The sequence below is a fragment of the Acinonyx jubatus genome, chromosome D2, assembly GCF_027475565.1.
Source record: "Acinonyx jubatus isolate Ajub_Pintada_27869175 chromosome D2, VMU_Ajub_asm_v1.0, whole genome shotgun sequence".
Taxonomy (NCBI): domain Eukaryota; kingdom Metazoa; phylum Chordata; class Mammalia; order Carnivora; family Felidae; genus Acinonyx; species Acinonyx jubatus.
The window spans coordinates 83,281,876-83,303,222 of record NC_069393.1 but is presented as its reverse complement, the minus strand read 5'-3'; the positions used below and the strand labels follow the sequence as shown (position 1 = coordinate 83,303,222).

The 21,347-nt window shown below is 44.9% G+C and overlaps 1 protein-coding gene across 2 annotated transcripts in view; it reads left to right on the top strand.

Moving 5' to 3' along the window:
- Nucleotides 1–287: 287 nt before the first annotated feature.
- CD2H10orf143 (chromosome D2 C10orf143 homolog) overlaps nucleotides 288–21,347 on the top strand; it is a 45,707-nt gene continuing 24,647 nt past the window's right edge. The window contains exon 1 of one of the 2 annotated variants that reach the window (XM_053207989.1): nucleotides 288–712. In XM_053207989.1, coding sequence (XP_053063964.1) covers nucleotides 611–712 — 102 coding nt within the window. In that variant the 5' untranslated portion in view covers nucleotides 288–610. The remainder of the gene's footprint in view (nucleotides 713–21,347) is intronic. The other variant, XM_027063417.2, reaches the window with a different exon arrangement.

The following is a 21,347-nucleotide window of genomic DNA, read 5'->3' as shown; positions in this document are numbered from 1 at the left end:
CAGAGGGCAGCCGGCGCGGCCCGCCAGGCCCCCGTTCCTCCTCTGCACAGCCCGCAGAGAAGCTCCCCGCTCAGGGCCACACCCGGGCGGGCGATCACCGTACCGCCCCCAGCCACGCCCGCCCGGAAGTGAGGCCCCCTTCCCGGGACTACAGCTCCCAGACGCACCCTCCAGGGCAGCTCGCCCACGCGGATTGGCTCGCTGCGCCATCCATCAACCGACCAGCCACAGGAAGACGGTTGCTGATGGCGCTCGATGACCAATCACAAGAGCGAGGAGGAGGGACCTCCCCCTGCCGATCCGCCACCAGCAGTCGAAGCCTGGCAGGACCCTGAAGGAGTAAGGTCTTCGGAGTCCCACAGTCGATCCAGGGACTGGAGAAGTGACAGGCTGGCCCTCTGTGCGAAATGACAACCCTGGGCGGAAGTCCCCTTTTGCCCAGAAGACTCTGGTCTCCGCTACTCCTGCCTGCTGCCCTCGCGAAGCAAGGCCCAGCCGTCTTCGCGGCGCCCCGCCCCCCGTCTCTCATTGGCGGCCTCGGCGCACGTGGGGGGGCAAAGAGGCGTGGACACAGTGGCTGGGGCGGGCGGCCGGCCGGAGTCCGTAGGTCATGAGAGGCCCGTGGACTCGGGCTTGGGACCGCAGGGATACCATGGTGCCGGGCCCGTGGCGACGGCGGCGGCCGGAGGAGCTGCAGGTTCCGGGGGACGCGGTGAGCCCCCCCGGGGCCTGGGCGTTAGGAACGGGTTGGCGGAGCCCCTGGGCGGGCCCACTGGGCTTCGTGTCTCCCCGCGGGCCTGCCCGGGAGGAAATCTAGCCGGACTACCGCTGGCGCCCTCCTGCCAGGGTGGGCGGGCCGGGGGCGGGGCCGCGACTCAGGCACTCCGCCTCCCTGCGGCCGCGCCTGCGCGGAGATGCGGGGCCCCGGACCCTGGGTCCCTCTCAGGAGCGCGGGCTCCCTGTACGGCCTGGCAGACTCGGTGGACTCGGGGTGAGGGTCAAGTGGCGCCCCGCGGTCTGCTCGCTGCTGCTCCTGAGTCAGGCCTCCGCGTGCAGGCGCTGGGCTGGGTGTGGTGGGGCTGCCAGGTGAGCAGACACACCTGGATTGAGCACTTTGACCCGAGGGAGCAGGGTCAGGTGACGTGACTGGTGATAAAAGCCCTGATCAAGATCCGCGGGTGGGTAATCGGGCCTGCACGAGACTGGAAGGGGAACAGGATAGGAGGCAGGGGATTGCTTAGACTTTTAGGGAACTGGAAGTCAAGTACCGTCGGATTGGAACGTTAAGGCAGAGCCCCTGAGCAGCGCCCGGTGACTTCCACCTCCGCTTGCGAACTGGCTGGTCTCACCCCGCCTGCTTTATTTCATGGTTCCTTGCTAAGCACCAGCGGGCAGCCAACATACCCAGCACCTGAAGTTTTCTGTGTCTTCTGGACCCACAGGCTTACTAAGCACGGGATCTGTCTCCCGAGTTCATGCAGGCACAGTTTTCTCGCATGATTTTACAGCATAACGAGAGTGCCTAGTTTCCTTCCCTGCATGTGTTTCCTCACCCACCACTGCCTGGCCACGAAGCCAGTGTCACTTAACACCCTGTCACAGAAGCACACCACTTCCAGGGACCGTGTTACTAGGGCACAGATTAAGCTTCTGTAACTGAAGGTTTCAAACCACATTGGTTCCAAGGAGGTGGAAGCTTGATCCTGCTGTCCATAATGTATAGAGGTGAGCAGACCGAGGGGGCCCTAAATACAGGGTGGGGCTGGTGCTACCCAGATCAAAGACATCCAGGGACCCAGGTTCCTCCCGTCACCTGCTTCCTGCATTCCCTGGTGGTGTCCTTTTACGTGAGGTCAACACCAGGTCATCACTACACTGCTCACCTTGCGTATGGTGGGAAGTAAATGTAGAGTGACATGATCATACTGACATTTTAAGAGCCTATTCTGGGAACTCTGGGGAAAATGAAAGGGATGGTGATCAGAGCTAAGGAGGGGGGCAAGGGGCGTATAAATTACGAGAGGTTACAGGTTTGGACAGTGAATGTAGACAGAGGGCTCTGTGTATCGGAGGAAGAACGGACTAGTCTTGCTGATGGAGTGGACGTGGAAGGTCACGGGAGAGGAGGAGCCCAGGATGACTCCCAGGGCTGTGACTTGAGCACCTGGCTGGGCAATGGTGCTCTTACGGGAGAAGATTGGTGTGGAGCTGCAGGAGAACACCAGCTCTGGTTTTGTCACTGCGTTTTCCACTTTGGGCACGTTTGTCACAGGTAGTGCTAGTCATTGAGCGCTTAGCAGGTGGGTTGTCTGAATCTCACAGCAACCTGCTTTTATTCCCATATTACAAATGAAGAAACAGAGGCACAGGGAGGTTAATCAGCTGGTCTGAGGATACACAGCTAGTGGTGGACGTAGGTCTTTGACCCCACCGCCTGCCTCCAGAGCCTGTCGTCTTAGTCACAGCCTAAGACGTCTGTAGCCTCCCATGTGGGGCTTGCAACAAAGCCCTAAATTGGCCATACAAAGATGAAAGGTGTGATGCCACAGGCTGTCAGGGACGAGGCACTGGAGGTCATTATTGATCAGAGAGAACGAGAAAGGCTTACAGGAGAAACTTGGAATGATCTTGCAGATTGCGATGCTGAAATTAAGTGCCCAGCTGGAGGCTGCAGTACTTCCTGTTACCAAGGATTAGTGACTTGGGTGTCTTATTGCCATGGTGTGTGTGGACTCTTGATTTGATAAAGTTCTTGTTCATATTGTATTGTGCCTCAGTCGTTGATCCAATAATCCAGATTGAGTCCTTGTCCCAAGTTTTCCATTCTCTTTTCTCTCACTCTCTCTCTCACACACACGCCCCCCCCCCCCCCCACCGGCCTCCTCAGAGTTTGGTTACGTGGAAAGAGCAACTCATGTCCTACCTCTGTTCACAGACTAGTGGGTCTACACCCTGTGCGTTGTAACCACCAGTGGAGCTGTAGAAACCCCTGCAGCTTCCAGGACCCATCTCTGTAATAGCTCCACAAGGGTTCTCCGGCGGAGCCACAGTCAGGAGCCTCCCGTAACCCCCTGGGTGTCCTGATTGTGGGAAGGTTGCCCAGTGTGGTGACACGTGTAGCCATGGACTATGAGTAGGGTTCATTATTCCTGTTAGAGTGCCTGCTGAACAGCAAGCACTATTCTGGGCTTTGCAGAAAGGCAAGAGAAGTGAAATCCTGGTGAGATTGACCCTGAGACTTGGAGGCATCCAGCGCTTGGCTGCTTCAGCCCCCCTGCCCCCCGCACCCTCACCACCCTACATGTTCGGGAAGAAGAGGGTGTGCCCAGAACGCCCACCTTCATGCATACTCAGCCTTTACTGTCCGTGAAGGTGCTCCTTCCTGACGACCTCTGTAAAAATTCTGCAGGGAAGCGACACCCGAGGTGTCTGGGCTCACCCTCCAATTGGTATCTTTTCTAGTTTCCTCTCGGTTGATCCAGGATCCCACTTTCCAGCTTATCCTGGGATTAGTGACCATTTCCGCTAATGTATTTTCATTCTTTATCAGTGACCTGTAGAAATAACGTATCAGGATGCAATAATTAATTGGCTATTGACCGTTTTTTTATCACTAGTTTTTTTCTTTAAAAATTTTTACCTTTATATTTCTTTGTTGATATGTATTTTTTAAAATTGAAGTATAGGGGCGCCTGGGTGGCTCAGTCGGTTAAGTGTCCGATTTCGGCTCAGGTCATGATCTCATGGTTTGTGGGTTCGAGCCCCGTGTCGGGCTCTGTGCTGTGTGCTGACAGCTCAGAGCCTGGAGCCTGCTTCAGCTTCTGTGTCTCCCTCTCTCTCTCTCTCTCTCTCTCTCTCTCTCTCTCTGCCCCTCCCTCACTCGCACTCTTTGTGTCTCGAAAATAAACATTAAAAAAAATAAATTAAGAAAGTAAAATTGAAGAATGCTGTACATACAGTGATCGTTTCAGGGATGCACTGTAATAATTCCACAGTTGTATACATTATTCCGTGCTCCTCATGATTACTGTACTCTTGATCCCCTTGAATTCACCCATCCCCCCACCTGCCCACCTCCCTTGTGGCAATCACTGGTGTTCTCTGTATTTGAGTCTTTTTTTGTTTGTTTTTGTTTGTTCTATTTCTTAAATTCCACTTCTGCATGAAAGCATATGTTATTTGTCTTTTTCTGACTGACCTATTTCACTTAGTGTAATAACCTCTAAATGCATCTGTGTGGCAAATGGCAAGACCTCATTCTTCTTTATGGCTGAGTAATATTCTGCTGTATGTATATACCACATCTTTATCCATTCATCTGTTGATGGACACTTGGGCTGCTTCCATAGTTTGGCTATTGTAGATAATGCTGCAATAAACACAGAGTGCAAATATCTTTTTGAATTAGTGTTTTTCTTGGGGTAAATAGCCAGTTGTGGAATTACTGGATCATATACTAATTCTATATTAATTTTTTTGAGTAACCTCTATACTGTTTTTCACAGTGGCTGCACCAGTTTGCATTCCCACTAACAGTGCATGAGTTTCTTTTTCTCCACATCCTCACCATCGCCTGTTATTTCTTGTGTTTTTTAGTTTCACCATTCTGGTGATTAATGATATTAAGCATCTTTTCATGTGTCTGTTGGCCATCTGAATGTCCTCTTTGGAAAAATGTCTATTCGTGTCCTTCCCATTTTCATCGGATTATTTGGGTGTTTTGGTGTTGAGTTGTATGAGTTCTTTATGTATTTTGGATATTAATCCCTTTTTTTCTTTTTACTTATTTATTCATTTACATCCAAGTTAGTTAGCATATAGTGCTATAATGACTTCAGAAGTAGATTTCCAGTGATTCATCCCCTACCTATAACACTCAGTGCTCATCCCAACAAGTGTCCTCCCTAATCCCCCTTACCTATTTAGCCCATGCCTTCAGCCATGATATTAACCCCTTATGTATCATTTGCCAATATCTTCTCCCATTCCATTCAATAGGTTGCCTTTTTGTTTTTATTGGTAGTTTGCTATGTAAAGCTTTTACTTTTGATGCAGTCCCAATAGGTTATTTTTGTTTTGGAGACCTATCGAGAAAAATGTTGCTATGGCCGATGTCAGAAGAAATTACTGCCGGTGTTTTCTTCTAGGATTTTTACGGCTTCAGGTCTCAAGACCTGAATCTTAAAGATTTAGGTCTTTAATCCATTTTGAGTTTATTTTTGTGTATGGTGTAAGTAAGGGGTCCAGTTTCATTGTTCTGCATGTAGCTACTGGTTTTCCCAACCTTTTGTGGAAAAGGCTCTCTTTTCGCATTGCATATTCTTGCCTCCTTGCTCATAGATTGATTGACCATATAACTGGTTTTGTTTCTGGGCTCTTTATCCTGTTCCATTGACCTATGTATCTGTTTTGGTGCCAGTACCATGCTGTTTTGATTACTACCGCTTTGTAGAATATCTTGAAGTCAGGGATTGTGATACCTCCAGCTTTGTTCTTTCTCAAGATTGTTTTGGCTCATAGGGGTCTTTTGTGGTTCCATCCAAATTTTAATATTATTTGTTTCTAGTTCTGTGAAAGTGTTGTTGGCATTTTGGCCAGGATTGCATTAAATTTGTAGATTGCTCTGGGTAGTACAGACGTTTTAATGATACTGGTTCTTCTGGTCCATGAGCTTGGAATATCTTTACATTTATTTGTGTCCTCTTTAATTTCTTTCATCAATGTTTCATGGTTCTCAGAATACAGGTCTTTCACCTCTTTGCTTAAATTTATCCCTAAATATTTTGTTATTTTTGGTCCAATTATATATGGGATTGTTTTCTGGGGCGCCTGGATTGCTCAGTTGGTCAAGCCTCCAGCTTCAGCTCAGGTGTAATCTCATGGTTGGTGAGTTGGAGCCCCATATCCGGCTTGCTGCTGGCCGCACAGAGCCTGCTTCGGGTGCTCTGTCCCTCTCTCTCTTGGCCCCTCCCCCACTTGGGCTTGTTCTCTCAAAAATAAACATTAAAAAAATACATTGGGTTGTTTTCATAATTTCTCTCTCTGCTACTTCATTGTTAGTGTAGAAGTGCAGCAGATTTTATTAGTTTTGTATCCTGAGATTTTTCTGAATTTGTTTGTCAGTTCTAGTAGTTTTTTGGTGGAGTCTTTAGGGTTTTCTGTATATAGTGTCATGTCATCTGCAAGTTGTTGAAATTTTACTTCTTCCTTAACGGTTTGGATGCCTTTTATTTCTTTTTGTTGTCTGATCACTGTGGCTAGGACTTCCAACACACTGTTGAGTAAAATTGGCGAGAGCGGACATTCCTGTCTTATTCCTGATCTCAGAGGAAAAACTTAGTTTTTCACCACTGAGGATGATGTTAGCTGTGGGCTTTTCATTTGTGGCCTTTATTATGTTGAGGTATGTTCCCTTTAAACCTACTTTGTTGAGAGTTTTGTCATGAATGGATGTTGTACTTTGTCAAGTGCTTTTTCTTCATCTGTTGAGATGATCATATGGTTTTTATCCATTCTCTTGTTAATGTGATAAATCATATTGATTGATTTATGAATATTGAACCACCCTAGATCCCCAGAGTAAATCTCACTTGATTGAGATGAATGATTTTTTTTTTTAATTTTTTTTAACATTTATTTATTTTTGAGACAGAGAGAGAGCATGAACAGGGGAGGGTCAGAGAAAGAGGGAGACACAGAATCTGAAACAGGCTCTAGGCTCTGGGCTGTCAGCACAGAGCCCGACGCGGGGCTCGAACCCACGGACCACGAGATCATGACCTGAGCCAAAGTCGGACGCTTAACCGACTGAGCCACCCAGGCGCCCCTGAATGATTTTTTTAAATGTACTGTTAGATTTGGTTTAAATACTATTATTGGACTATAACAATGGCACATATTTAAGTGTACAGTTTGACTTTTTGGCTTTTGTAAATAATGTTTTTATGAGCATCCAAGTGCAAGTTTTTGTAAGGACATATATTTTCCTTTCTCTTGGGCATAAACCTAGTTGTGGGATTTCTGGGTCATGTGGTAACTTTTTTTTTTAATTAAAAAATTTTTTAATGTTTATTCATTCTTGAGAGAGAGACAGAGAAAGAGAGAGAAAGCGGGAGAGGGGCAGAGAGAGAAGGAGACACAGAATCTGAAGTGAGAGGGAGACACACAATACGAAGCAGACTCCAGGCTCCAAGCTGTCAACACAGAGCACAATGTGGGGCTCGAACCCATGAACTGTGAGATTGTGACCTGAGCTGAAGTCGGACGCGTAACTGACTGAGCCACCCAGGCGCCCCTGTGGTAACCATCTTTAACCATTGGAGGAACTGCTAGATTGTTTTCCAAAGTCGCTATGCTATTTTACATTCCCAGCAGCATTGTTCGAGAGTTCTGGTTTCTCCACATCTTTCCAACACTTGCTATTTGTCTTTTTAACTGTAGCCATCCCAAGTGGATGGGAAGTGCCATCTCTGTGGTTTTGACTTGCATTGTCCTGATATCTGATAGTGTTGGGCATCTTTATGTACTTCTCACCCATTTGTATATTTTCTTTGGAAGGGTGTTGATGAGGTCCTTTGCCCATTTTTAAAATTAGGTTGTCTTTTGCTTGGTGAGTTGTAATAGTTTTTATATAATCCAAGTATGAGTCCCTTACCAGAAATGTGATTTGCAGAGCAGAATTCCCCCTGCTCCCCACCCACCTCTCTCATAATTTTAGCTCTTACATTTAGATCTATGTTCCATTTTGCATTAATTTTTGCTTGTAGTATGTGGTAAGGTTCTAACCTCATTCTTTTGCATGTGGGTATTAACGTATCCAATCACCTTTTGTTGAAAAGACTATTCTTTCTCTCCATTTAATTACCATGGCACCTTTGTTGAAAATCAGTTCACTGTAAATGTGAGGGTTTTTCCCTAGATTCTCAATTTGGTTCCTTTGATCTGTTTGTCTATCCTAGGTTGGTACCACACTGTCTTGATGACTGTAGTTTATAGTAACTATTGAAACCTGCAAGTGTGGGTCCTTCAACCTTCGTTTTCAACGCTGTCTCAGCAATTTTGGGTCCCTGGAAGGTCCATGTGAATTTTAGGATCAGCTTGTCAGTTCCTACAAAGAAGCCGGCTGGAATTTTGATAGGAATTGTATTGAATCTGTGGGTTAATTTGAGGAATGTTGCCATCTTGACTGCACTCTGCATAGTGTCTGATGTATGAACATGGGATATCTAAGTTTCATTGGTTTTTCTCTATTGTTACTATTTACTGTGGCATTACTTTTCACTGAGATCTTTATTATTTCCTTTCCTCTTTTTACATTGGGTTAAATTGTTCTTTTGTTTCTAGTTATTTAAGGTGGATGCTGAGGTCATAGAGTGGAGACCTTTTATTTTTTCTTGCATAGGCATTTAATGTTAAACATTTCCCCCAAGTACTTCTTTAGTGCAAATTTTGATATGTTTTGTTTTCATTTTTTTTTAGTTCAATGTACTTTATAATTTTCAGTTTGATTTCTTCTTTGATGCATTTGTTACGTAGAAATGTGTTAGTTTCCCAATATTTGGGGGTTTTCTAGAGATCTTTGCTATTGCTTTCTAATGTTTTTTTCCTAATCTTTATTATTTCCTTCCTTCTGCTAGCTTTAGGCTTCTTTTGTTCTTTTCCTAGCTCTTTTCTAAGGTTCGGTTGTTTATATGAGATTTTTCTTGCTTCCCTCTTTTCTTTTTTTTTTTTTTTAATGTTTTTATTTATTTTTGAGACAGAGAGACAGAGCATGAGCAGGGGAGGGGCAGAGAGAGAGGGAGACACAGAATCGGAAGCAGACTCCAGGTTCCGAGCTGTCAGCACAGAGCCCGAGTGGGGCTTGAGTTCACGGACTGTGAGATCATGACCTGAGCTGAAGTCGGACGCTTAACCGACTGAGCCACCCAGGCGCCCCCCCCCCACTTTTCTTTTTTAATGTTTGTTTATTTTTGAGAGAGAGTGAACGGGGGATAGGGCAGAGAGAGAGGGAGACCGAGAATCCCAAGCAGGTTCCATGCTGACAGCAGAGAGTCTGAAGTGAGGATTGAATTCACGAACTATGAGATCGTGACCTGAGCCAAAGTCAGACATTCAACTGACTGAGCCACCCAGGCACCCCAGATTTTTCTTTTTTCTTGAGGTAGGCCTGTATTGCTCTATACTTGCCCTTAGGACGGCTTTTGCTGCATCCCAAAGCTTTTAGACCTTTGTGTTTTCACTTTCATTTGTTTCCATGTATTTTTAAAATTTCTTCTTTGATTTCCTGGTTGACCCACTCATTGCTTGGTAGCATGTTGTTTAACCTCCATGTATTTGTGGTCTTTCCAGATTTTTTCTTGTGGTTGACTTCTAGTTCACAGCATTGTGGTCAGAGAAGATACATGGTATAATTTCAGTCTTTTTATATTTGTTGAGGCCTGATTTGTGACCTAATATGTGATCTGTTCTGAAGAATGTCCCATGTGCATTCTGCTGTTTTAGGATGGAACGTTCTGAATGTATCTGTTAAGTCCATCTGGTCTAGCCATTGTTTCCTTCATGTTTTTGTTTCGATGATCTGTCCTTTGATGTACGTGGGGTGTTGAAGTCCCCTACTATTATTATATTATTATCTGTTCCTTTATGTTTGTTATTAGTTGTTTTATATATTTGGGTGCTTTCATGTTTGGGTGCATAAATATTTACAATTGTTATATCTTCTTGTTGGATTATCCCCTTTATTACGATACAGTGCCCTGCTCTGTCTCGTTACAGTCTTTGTTTTAAAGTCTAGTTTGTCTGCTATAAGTGTTGCTACTCTGGCTTTCTTTTGATGTCCATTAGCATGATAAATGGTTCTCCACCCCCTCACTTTCAAATTGCAGGTGTCTTTAGGTCTAAAATGAGTCTCTTGTAGGCATCATGTAGGTGGGTCTTTTTTTTTTACTTATCATCCATTCTGATACCTGATGTCTTTTGATTGGAGCATTTAGTCCATTTACATTCAAAGTAGTTATTGATAGATATGTATTGAGTGCCATCTTATTGCTTATTTTGTCATTGTTATCTGGAGATTTGTCTGATCTTTTCTTCTCTTTGTCACTTTTGGTCTCTCCTTTGCACTCAGAGTCCCCTTTAATATTTCTTGCAGGGCTGGTTTGGTGATCATGAACTTCTTTAGTTTTTGTCTGGAAAACTCTTTATCTCTCTCAATATTCTGAATGATAAGCCTTGCGGGATAGAGTATTCATGGCTGCATATGTTTCCCATTGAGCACTTTGAATATCTCATGTCACTCCCTTCTGGCTTTTTAGGTTTCTGTTGAGAAATCTCCAGCTGACCGTATGGGTTTTCCTTTGTAAGTTAAGGACTTATTTGTCTTGCTGCTTTAAAAAATTTTTATCACGGTATTTTGCAAATTTACTTACAATGTGTCTTGGTGTTGCCTCCTTTCGTTGATTTTGACAGGAGTTCTCTGTGCTTCCTGGATGTGAATATCTGTTTCCTTCCCCAAATTAGGGAAGTTTTCAGCTATTATTTTCTTAAAATAAATTTTCTACTTCTTTTCTGTCTCTTCTTCTGGGACTTCTATGATACAAATGCTATTATGTTTAATGGAATCGCTGAGGTCCCTAAGTCTATTCTTTTGTTGCATAATTCTACTTTCTCTCTTTTGTTCAGATTTATTACTTACTATTATTTTGTCATCTAGGTCATTGATTTGTTCCTTTGCTTCTTCCAGGCTGCTGTTCGTTGCATCAAGCCTGTTTCCAATCTCGTTTATGGCATTCTTCATCTCTGATTCTTTTTTTAACTCTTTTTTTTAATCTGTGGTAAGATCTCACTTGTGTATTCTATTCTTAACAAATTCTAATTTAAGAATTTTTCAAAGAATTTCTAATTTAATTTCACTGTGCTCAGGGAACATACCGTGCATGACTAGAATCCTTTTAGTTTACTTAGACTTATTTATTTTCCTTTTTCTAAAATTTAATTTTTAATTTTTGCTGTGATAAGAACACTTAATATGAGGTTTAGCCTCTTAACAAGTCTTAAGTGTACAATACATCAGTATTGGCTGTAGGTACAGTGTTATACATCAGATCTCTAGAATTTGTTTTGCTTAACCAAAACTTGATACCTATTGATGAATAATTCTCCATTTTCCCTTTCCCACTAGGCTTGGTAACTAGCATCTCCCCCCCACCCTTTAATTTTATGAATTTGACTCTTCTAGATACCTCATGTAAGTGGAATCATGCATTATGTGTCCTTCTGTGTCTGGCTTACTGCATTTGGCCCAAGATCCTTAATTTCCATTTATGTTGTCGTATAACATTCCTTCCTCTCTTTAAGGTTGAACAGAGTTCCATTGCATTTACATACCATATTTTCTTTGTTCACCTGTCAGTGGACATTTAGGTTGTTTCTACATCTTTGCTACTGTGAATATGTGCTGCAGTGAACATGGGAGTGTTGATATCTCTTTGAGAGCCTGATTGCAATTTTTTTGGTAGCTCTATTTTTAATTGTTTTTAGGAGCCTTCATACTGTTTTCCATGTGAAACAATTTTTTTTGATTCAAGATATGGTCCATCTTGGAAAAGGTATATTGTGCAGTTGTTGAGTGTTCTACAAGTGTCTAATAAGTCATGTTGGTTGTTAGTTTGGTTTAAATCTTCTATTTTCTTAATGATTTTCTTCATGTTCTATCTGTTTTTGTGAAAAAGTATTGAAACCTGTGAATATAATTGTATGTTTGTCTTTTTCCTTGCATTTCTTCTAGTTTTCTTTTATGTATTTGGAAGTTCTCTTATTAGGTGCAAATGCATTTATGAATTGTATATCTTTTTGATGAATGAACTCCTTTAACATTAGCAAATTACCTCTTGTATCCCTTGTAATATTCTCCTCTATATCTGTATCTTTACATTTAAAGTGAGTTTCTTGGGGCTCCTGGGTGGCTCACTTGGTTGAGAGTCTGGCTCTTGATTTTGGCTCAGGTCAAGATCTCACGGTCCATGAGTTCCAACCTTACGTCAGGGTCTGCACTGACAGCATGGATCCTGCTTGGGATTCTCTCTCTTCCTCTCTCTTTGTTCCTCCCCAGCTTGCACACTCATGCACGTGCTCTCCCAAAATAAATAAATAAACTTAAAAATAAAGGGAGTTTCTTATATGCAGCCTATAGTGAGTATTTTTTCTCTTTAATTCAGTCTCTGCCTTTTCATTGGAATATTTGGTCTGTTTACATTTAATGTAATTGTTGGTATAGTTAGATTAAAACCTAGCTTCTTGATTTTTGTTTTCTATTTGTCCTCTTTGCTATGCTGTTTTTCCCTTTCTAGTTTAGTGGCATACTTTTATGATTTCATGTTATTTCTTTTGTTGGCTCATTCGCTGTATTTTGTTATTTGCTTTATGATTTAGAATGTACATGTTTAAAATATAGTCTATCTTCAGGTGATATTATAACACTTTATATATAAGAAACGTACAATAGTACGATTTCATTGTTCCTCTCAACTTTTGTGCTTTCATTGTCCTACATTTTACTTTGACACGTGTTGTAAATCTGGTACTGTGTTATTACTATATCTGTAAACAATCAATCATTTTTTAAAGAGGGTTCAGTAACGAACAAAAAACATATCTGCCCACAGTTAACCATTTCCCCGTGCAATTCATTCTTTTGTGTAGATGCGTATTTCCATTCGGTATCCTTTCTTTTCTGCCTGAAGGAATTCCTTTAACATTTCTTTAGGAAAGGCTGATTGGTGGTATGTGTTTCGAACTTTTGTGTGTCTGAGAAAGTCTTTATTTCACCCTTATTTTTAAAAAATATTTCTACTGCGTATGGAATTCTGTTGACTGTTTTTTCTCTCAGTTATTAAAGATGTTGCTGTGCTGTCTTCTTGCTTGGATTGTTTCCAGTAAGAAATCTGCCATCAGGCTGACTTTGTTCCTCAGTATGTAATGTATCTTTTGTCTCTGGCTACTTTTAATTTTCTCTTTGTCAGTGTCACGATTTGCTTTGGTATGGTAGGGTCAGGCCATATTCCCAGCTCTGTCTGAGCACCAAGCACTGTTATTCTTTCAGATGGTTCTTTCCCTGCTCTTGGATAATTTCCTGACATTTGTATGCTGACCAGTACTCTACTGAGTACATGCAGATCTTCATATTTCTCTCTGTGTTGCTATCTTCTGTCAAGAATGCTCTATCCTGTGAACCTCTCACAGCATTGTGTTCTCAACTCAGGGAGGCCCCCAGGCTCTGCCTCAGGTTTCCCTCCCTGTGCCGTAGCCTGGGAACCCTCCAGGCAGTGAGGTAGGGCAGAGGTAGGGCCCAGCCCATTTGTGTTCTGTATCTTGGGGGGGGGGGGTCACTCTTCTTTTTAACTCGTTGGTCAGTGTCTAGAAATCTGTTGTTTCATTTATTTTGTCCCTTTTTGGATGTTTCATGCAGGAAGGTGAGTCTGGGCCCCGTTGCCCCATCTTCACCTGAAGAGCTCGTTGGATTATTGATTTAAAATTTTTAAAAAGGTTGAAACTTAACCCAATGTGGTTAAGTTTGAGGGACTCAAGTTTAAGGTTGTAATTATAAATGCTTTCTGTCCTATTTGATTTCAACTGTGTTAAGTGTGTGTGGGTTGTACACGGCAGCAGGAATGCCACGGCGAACTAAAACCGGTAACAACGCGAATGTTTTCTCCACAGAATTTAGTTTGCCAGCCCAGCGTGTGACTTTGTTGAGCTGTGCTGTTCCCTGCAGGTTGGACAGCGGGCTGTGCACGTTACATTGGCAGACATGGTTTTCCCTTCCTTTATACCTGCACACGGGTCTTGCCTTCAGTCCACGGATGAGCAAGCTTGAACTTTTCAAAACAGGTGGTAATTTGGAGTTTTAACCTGGAATGTTTTTGATGCAGCTGTGGAAATTTAGATGAAAGTAAATTACAGAGTTCCAATCTACCATTTTCACCAGTTCTTGGTATTATGAAGAGCTGCCTCTAAAATCAAGGGCTGAGGATGTTTTCTGTCCACTCTGTGCTGTGGAGAACTTTAGACCTACCTTTGCTGACACTTGAAAAATGATCCAGTAAAGCTGGGTGTCTTTGTCGGCAGAACCACTTAAACACGTTTATGGCTTTAACTCCAGTTGAGTAATCCTACGGGGGGTCTGCCTTCTAAAGAGAAAATTCAGAGTTAAATTTGCGTGTTTCACCCAGAAGGGTGTGGATTTTGTAGCTCGTCTGCTGAGCGAGATCCCAACTGTGAGAACCTGGTGAGCACCAGCGGTGGGGCCGACCCCAGACCAAACCCTTCACTCTGACTTTCTGTGCTCACCCTTTCCATCAAAATGATTGCAGCCCATGCCTCAAGAAACAGGTTATTCCATTCTCTCGGTCATTTTTTATTTCAAGGTTGAGCTCATCTGTTGAGCTGCTTTCACTGTCTGTTCTACTCAGTTTAAACGTATTCTGCCACGTTCCCATCCGGGGGAGGAGAAGTTTGCCAGTAACAGTTCCTCTTTGGTTGTAACTCTGATGCCACCTTGACTCTGCCACCTGCACGGAGCCCGGTCACGTCTAGTTGTTTGCACATTTCCTGATAGATGACACAGCAAGGTCAAAACGGGGTAACGGTCAGTCTTGGCTGGGGGTCTCTCAGGGGTCTGTTGGGCTCAGTGGCCACGCCGGGGGACCGTGACGTGGCTTCAGCATCTTCAAGTGTCAGATGCCCGGAGCCGAGTGAGGCGTATTGTAGGCGTTCAGCAAATACTTTCTGGCTGATCGGCGTGTTGAGGGTTGTGTGTGCAAAGGAACGGAGGGAGGATTACACTAATGCATAAAATCCTTGGTGCTTTCAGAGTATTTATTTAGGGAAAATTTTAATTCGGCTGGTAAAGCCCTAATGGTGTGCTCCATCATCATCCTCAAGGTCGTGACTGCGCTTCCTGTCTTTTCAATTTCTTTCTTGCATTTATGAGCAGAACAGTGTTGTTTAGGTGTTTTTTCAAGTGCACAATGAAGCGATTTTTTTGGCTAATGAATTGTGCAGCCGTCACCCCAGTGTTGGGTCGCTTCTGGTACCTCGTGTGTCCCCATTTTGCGGTAAGTCCGTCCCTCCCAGCTCCAGGCAATTGCTAATCTACTTTTTGTTTTTCCAGATTTACCTTTTCTGAAATTTTTGTATAACCAGAATCATATGGTTTTTGTTGTTGTTGTTGTTGTTGTTGTTGCTGTTTGTGTGTGTGCAGCTGGCTTCTTTTACTTAGTGTGATGTTTTCCAGGCTCATCCATGATGAAGCAGGTATCTGTAGCTTGCTCTTTTTATTGCTAAGTAATACTCCATTGTATGAATACACCACACTTTGTTTATCCAGTCACCTGTTGGTGGACGTTGTGTTGTTCTTCCTTTTCGGCAATCACAGATAATGCTGGAAATTTGGGAAACTCACATGCAGATCGTCGTATGTACACACGTTTACATTTCTCTTAGACACCTAGGACTGAACTACTACTTCGTACGGCAAGTGTGTGTTTGCCTTCCCGAGAAACTGCCAGGCTGTCGTCCAAAGTAGTGGCACGGTTTGCACCCCCACTGGCAACCTACAGAGGGTTCCAGTTTGTCCACGCTCCTGGTTAGAGTCCTCCTGGTAGGTCTGAAGTTAGCCATCTCGCTGTGGTATTAATCTGCATTTCCCTAGTGACTTGCTGTTGAACATCTTTTCATGTCCTTGTTTATCACTCGTATCTTTTTTGGTGAATTATTCAAATCTTTTGCTCATATTTAAAAATGGCCTTGTTTGTAATTTACATACCATAAAGTTCACTCTTTTGAAGTACACAGGGCAGTAGTTTTAATATATTTACAGAGCTGTGTAAATGTCTCCATAATCTACATAAAGAACATTTTCATGACCCCTAAAAGAAAGCTGGTTCCTGTAGGCAGTCACTCACTATCACCCTCCCCTAGCCCTTAGCAACTGCTGATTGACTGTCTGTCTCCATCAGTTTGTCTCTTCTGGACATTTCTTCCAAACGGAATCAGGATATTTGGTCTTTTGTGACTAGCTTCTTTCACTTGGCCTGTTAATGTTTTGGGGGTTCAGCCCTGTTGAAGCAGATACCAGTATCTAATGCCTTTCTGTTGGTAAGTACTACATTGTGTGGACACACCATGTTTTGTTTATCTGTTACTCAGCTGATGGCATTTGGGTTTGTACTCCTGGGATTCTGCAAGTAATGCTGCTATGAACGTTCACGTACAAGTGTTTGCATGGACGTAATGGTTTCATTTCTCTTGGGTGGATACTTAATTGTGGAATTGCTAGGTCATACGGTAACCTGACGACGCTTCACATTTTGAGGAATTGCCAAACTCTTTTCCAGAGCAGCTGCCCCCACGTTCCCACCAACAGCGAGTGAAGGTTCCGGTGTCGCCACACGCTCCCAACACCTGTTACTGTCTCTCTGTGATTACAGCCATCCTAGTAGGTGGGAACTGGCATCCCATTGTGGTTCTGATTGGCATTTTTTAATGACACATGATGTTGGGGCACCTGGGTGGCTCGGTGGGTTAAGCGTTCAGCCTTGGCCTCCTTCGGGTTTCAGCTTAGGTCAGGATCTTGTGGTTCGTGGGTTCGAGCCCCGCGTCGGGCTCTGTGCTGGCAGCCCAGAGCCTGGAGCCTGCTTCGGATTCTGTGTCTCCCTCTCTCTCTCTGCGCCTCCCCTGCTCGTGCTCTCTCTCTCTCTCTCTCTCTGTCTCTCAAAAATAAAATAAAGATTAAAAAAAATAATGACAAGTGATGTTAAATATTTTTTCATGTGTTTGTTGGCCTTTTGTGTATCTTTGTTGGAGAAATCACTATTCAGATTCTTTGCCCACTTAAAAAATTATGTTATTTGCCCTGTTCCATTGAAAGACTTCTTTATATCATTTGGACACATATCTTTTAACGTATACATGATGTATAAACGTTTTCTCTAAGAATGTGGCTTGTCTTTTTATTTTTTTGATGGTGCGTTTTAAAGCCCCAAGGTTTTGGATATCGATGAAGTCCAGTTTATCAATTTGTTTCTTTATGGATCATGCATTTGGTGTCATGTCTAGAGATCTTGTCCTATGTTCCCCTCCACAAATGTTATGCTTTCAGCTCTTACATTTAGATCTCTGACCCATGTTACGTTAATGTTTGTGTATGGTGTATAGACAGGGCCCAAAGTTCCTCCTTTTGCGTGTGGACGTTGAGTCATGCCAGCACCATTTGTTATGAAGACCGTGCTTTCCCTACTGAATTGTCTTGGCACCCTAAATGTCAGGGTCTGTTTCTGGATTCTCGGTTCTGTTCTAGATGTTTATCCCTATGCCAGTACCACACCGTCTTCATTATTGTAGCTTTTTTAAAAGTTTTTTTAAAGTTTATTTATTTTGAGAGAGAGAGAGAGAGAGTGGGCAGTGGAGGGGAAGAGAGAGGGAGAGAATCCCAAGCAGGCTCCCACACTGTCAGCACAGAACCCAGTGCGGGGACTTGATCCCACAAACTATGAGATCAGGACCTGAGCCGAAGTCGGACGCTCAACCGACTGAGCCACCCAGGAGGCCTGATAATTGTATGTTTTTATGACAGTTATGTTAAGTTTTGACATCTTTTTCACACACTGTTTGGTTTTTAGTGCACCTTTGGCTGTATTTTTCAGTCTTGTCTGACTAGTTAGACTGAAAACTCCCTGAAGGCCCAGCTGTATCATTGCAGATCCCCAGACCTCAGACAAGTTGGTTGAGGGTTTGGGGCCTCATGTTTCTCATCTGCAAAGTAGAAAAAACATTCCTCCTGTCATATGGCTGTCGTGAGGGTCGAACGATCCTGTTGTGAAGTGACAAATGTGGAAACACCCCCGAACTGTACTTGGGATCGTGGCAAGCGACGTTTATCAGGCCCGGCCAGGGTAGCTCAGTCCGTGTGCCTGCTTTCCTCGAGATCCCTAATGGTCACCCGGGGTGTAACCTGGGTCTGTGGTGGGCTTCATAATCTTGCACACCTGCAGTGGGTCCTTGGTGAGTCCAGTGTGCCCATCCGTGGTTTTTCCTCTAACCGGAAGCGGACGTGCGGTTTTTTTCTTGCTCTGTCGTCTTCCTCTACTAGAAGTTGTCAGTCCTGCCTCTGCTGCCTCGGGCCGCGTGTCCCCTCGGCCTCCCTCTTTCCCCAGACCTGGTCGGGCGTGCAGCCCGGGAAGCCCACGCGTGGTAAGCCGAGGGGTCGTCCAGACAGCGGTCACAGCCGAGGAGGGCACAGCACCAGCATGTGAGGTCCCTGTGGTTAAAGTTTCAGCATGTCCTGGCGGCACGGGGTGGAGAGCAGGAATCCTGGCTTCTGGTGTCCGTGGTTGACTCCGTGTCACGTGGCACCGTCCCGTAGAAAGCAAACCTCCCGAGGCGGCAGGGTCATTTTCCAAGTGGCGGTGTCACGGAAGCAGGATCTGCGTGTGATGGAAGTGGTGTTTTCTTTCTAAATGACGGTCTGCGGGGCCTTGTGGATCTCGCTGCCAGCACTCACGGTCCTGTATTCGGGGCTGGTGGCCATCCACCTCCGCTCCTCCAGCAGGAGTCAACTTTCCTTACTGAGCTGAACAGCCTTGCTCAGCAGACTGCTTCTGGTAACTAGGTCTCCGTCAGCTGGCATGACACTTTTCAAATACAAACGATCTTCAGGAAAAAGGCCGTTCGTCACTAAGAGTCCCCACAGTACCTTCCGAATGAAAGATGAGGGGTGTGGGCGTGTGTGTAGAGACTTAACCATCAATCGCATCCTGAGTTGCAACGATCTGCACTGGTAGTCCACTTTACATACACAAAGCATACACTTTATATGCTCGATTCGCATATTGGTGTATTTATTAACTATGCTCAATTCATGGTGTTTAATGTTTGAAGACTGTGCCGTTTTCTTGCTGTGCTGATTGAGGAGAAGACATGGTGCGTTTCTGTTCAGACGGCCCAGGAAGTCGGCATCTTTTTGCTTCTCTGCATCCCTGTGGTGTGTGGAGCGGAGGAGCCGGGGTCCAGCGCTGGCCGCGTGTCCGGGTTCGGCGGGTGGCCGTGCCCCGTGTGCCGGGATTCCCCGTTCACCGGCTCACCAGCGTGTCCGCGGGGGCGTCGTGGGAACATCCCCAGCCCGGCTTCCGCAGAGCCTGGAACGGCGTCCCTGCCCTGCGCCCCCCTCGGCAGGCTGGGCGCCACCACTCCCAATAAAGGGACAGGTCGGTGACAGCACAGGTGGGATCATGCAGTCTGCGGACCGCAGCTTGTCTTTGCCAGACCGGCCAGGTTTCTTTGTTCCGTCATTGGGTAACCCGAGACACGTTTTGTATTTTAATTCCTGCGTCTTCTAAGTGTCTCCTCTTAGCCAGCCGTGTTCCTGTGTGAACTCTTCTCTGGTGAGGCTGCCGTTCGACTGATACTCAGTTACTGTTTAGTAACGGGGTCTTTGTGTACACTCGGGATTTTAGTTTTGTTTATACAGTGCAAGTGTCTTAGCTGGGTGGTAAATCTTCATCTGCCTTTATGAAGGCTGACATATCCTCTCTACGAGGGAGTAAAAGGGAGCCGTGTAGCACAAGCATCCCGGAGTTAAATGCCTCTGCAGCCTTCATTTTCCTTTGGTCCAGGCCCATCCATAATAGCTGGACAATTTGTCAAGTAAGTGTACAGGTCAATAGCATATGCAGTCAGCTCTCAATAATCCACAGTAAATAGCAGAACACATGAATAATTTAATCCACTCAGCTGGCCGGGGGCTCCCAAGCAGGTAACCTGCACGTCCCCGAGGGGAGCCCAGCTCTTACCGACCACCTAGGTACCAGCATGAGTCCCCCTTTTGCCTGCCACCGGGTGTGGGGGCCCAATTCCCCAACCATCTGAGCCACTTAAAGAATGTCAGCTTGTCACCACGCATGATCACAAGTCTGCTGACCTTAATGTGCCAAATGTTATTTGACCCCACACAGAAATGGTTTCGAATGTGCTTCCCCGGTGTTTTAGATTTCATCCAGAAAGTGTGGGTTCTTACTCGTAGTCCCCTGTCCGTGCCCCTTGGCTTTCCCCTTTGGCAAGTGTGATGTTATTCAGAAAGGAGCAGGGAAATGATACTGTTACCGATGGGGGCGAGTTGAAGCCTGTATACAAAATGACACGGGGCGCATTTACCCTTTCCACTTTTTCCCTTTAACCCAGATTGTGGGAAGTTGGCAGTAAACCAGTTTTACCATCATACTTCTTTTTATGGGTGCAAAGATCGAGCATGTCCTGAAGAATAACCAGAGATCTAGTCCTTGATCTTTTGTGGTACTTTCGTCTGACTTGGACAGAGGCACAGAAGGCCCCGTTTTTGCAAACGTTATGAAGATAATAAGTAGGATTACTGCAGGATCCTTCGGGAGGAGGATTGGATGTCCTCTGCTAGACTAGGAAGCAACACGGATGTCAAATTAAACTTAACGAAGGCGCCGAGGGGAGCCCTTCGCCGCGAAGGGGAACACTCAGCATCGGGCTGTTTCATGTGGAGAAGACTCAGGGACAGTGGAGGATGCCCGCCTCCCTTGGACCTGCCAGGCCATGTGGCCGCTGCCTGTTCAGCTAGGCATCAGACACACTGGCCAAGTCCTAGAAGGTGGCCGTTCTGCTATCCACCGTGGGGGCCACTTGGCTTTGCAAGTGTTCGTTATGGTTTAAGAGGGGTGCTGATGGTTTAGAAACTCTGGAGCAAGGTGTCTGGGATAGGAAAAGTCCGGAAAACATCTCAGGTGTGGGCTAGTGAAAGGCAGCAGGAATAGTGGGCGGGAGAGAGGAAGCCTCAAAAGTACCTGAGCAGGATTTGCAAGCATCTGGAAGGATGTGCATCTCATGCATGAGGGAATATTTATTTTATGTTGCTCAAGAGGGAAAAATTAGAATCAGTGGGTTGAGATTATGGGAAAGCAGTTTGGCTTAACTCAGTGTTTCTAGAAGTGTGGTGCACATACCACCAGGGGTATAAGAGATGGTTGGGTTTGTTTTCATTTTTAAAACCTTCAAAATAGTTACAGATTTACAGGAAGGTTGCAAAAAACATCGTATAGAGAATTCAGGTATAGCCTTCGGCTAAACAGCTTATGTGATCATAGTACTGTGAGCTGAGCGTGAAGTTAGCACCAGTTCAGCGTGTTAACTAGACTAGACCTTACTCCCGCCTCCCCAGTTCTCACACTAACAGGCTTCTCTGACCCTGATTGAATCCAGTGTCCACACTGCACCGAGTTGTTGTGCTTCTGTGGTCTCTTCCAGTCTGTGGCACTTCCTCAGTCGCT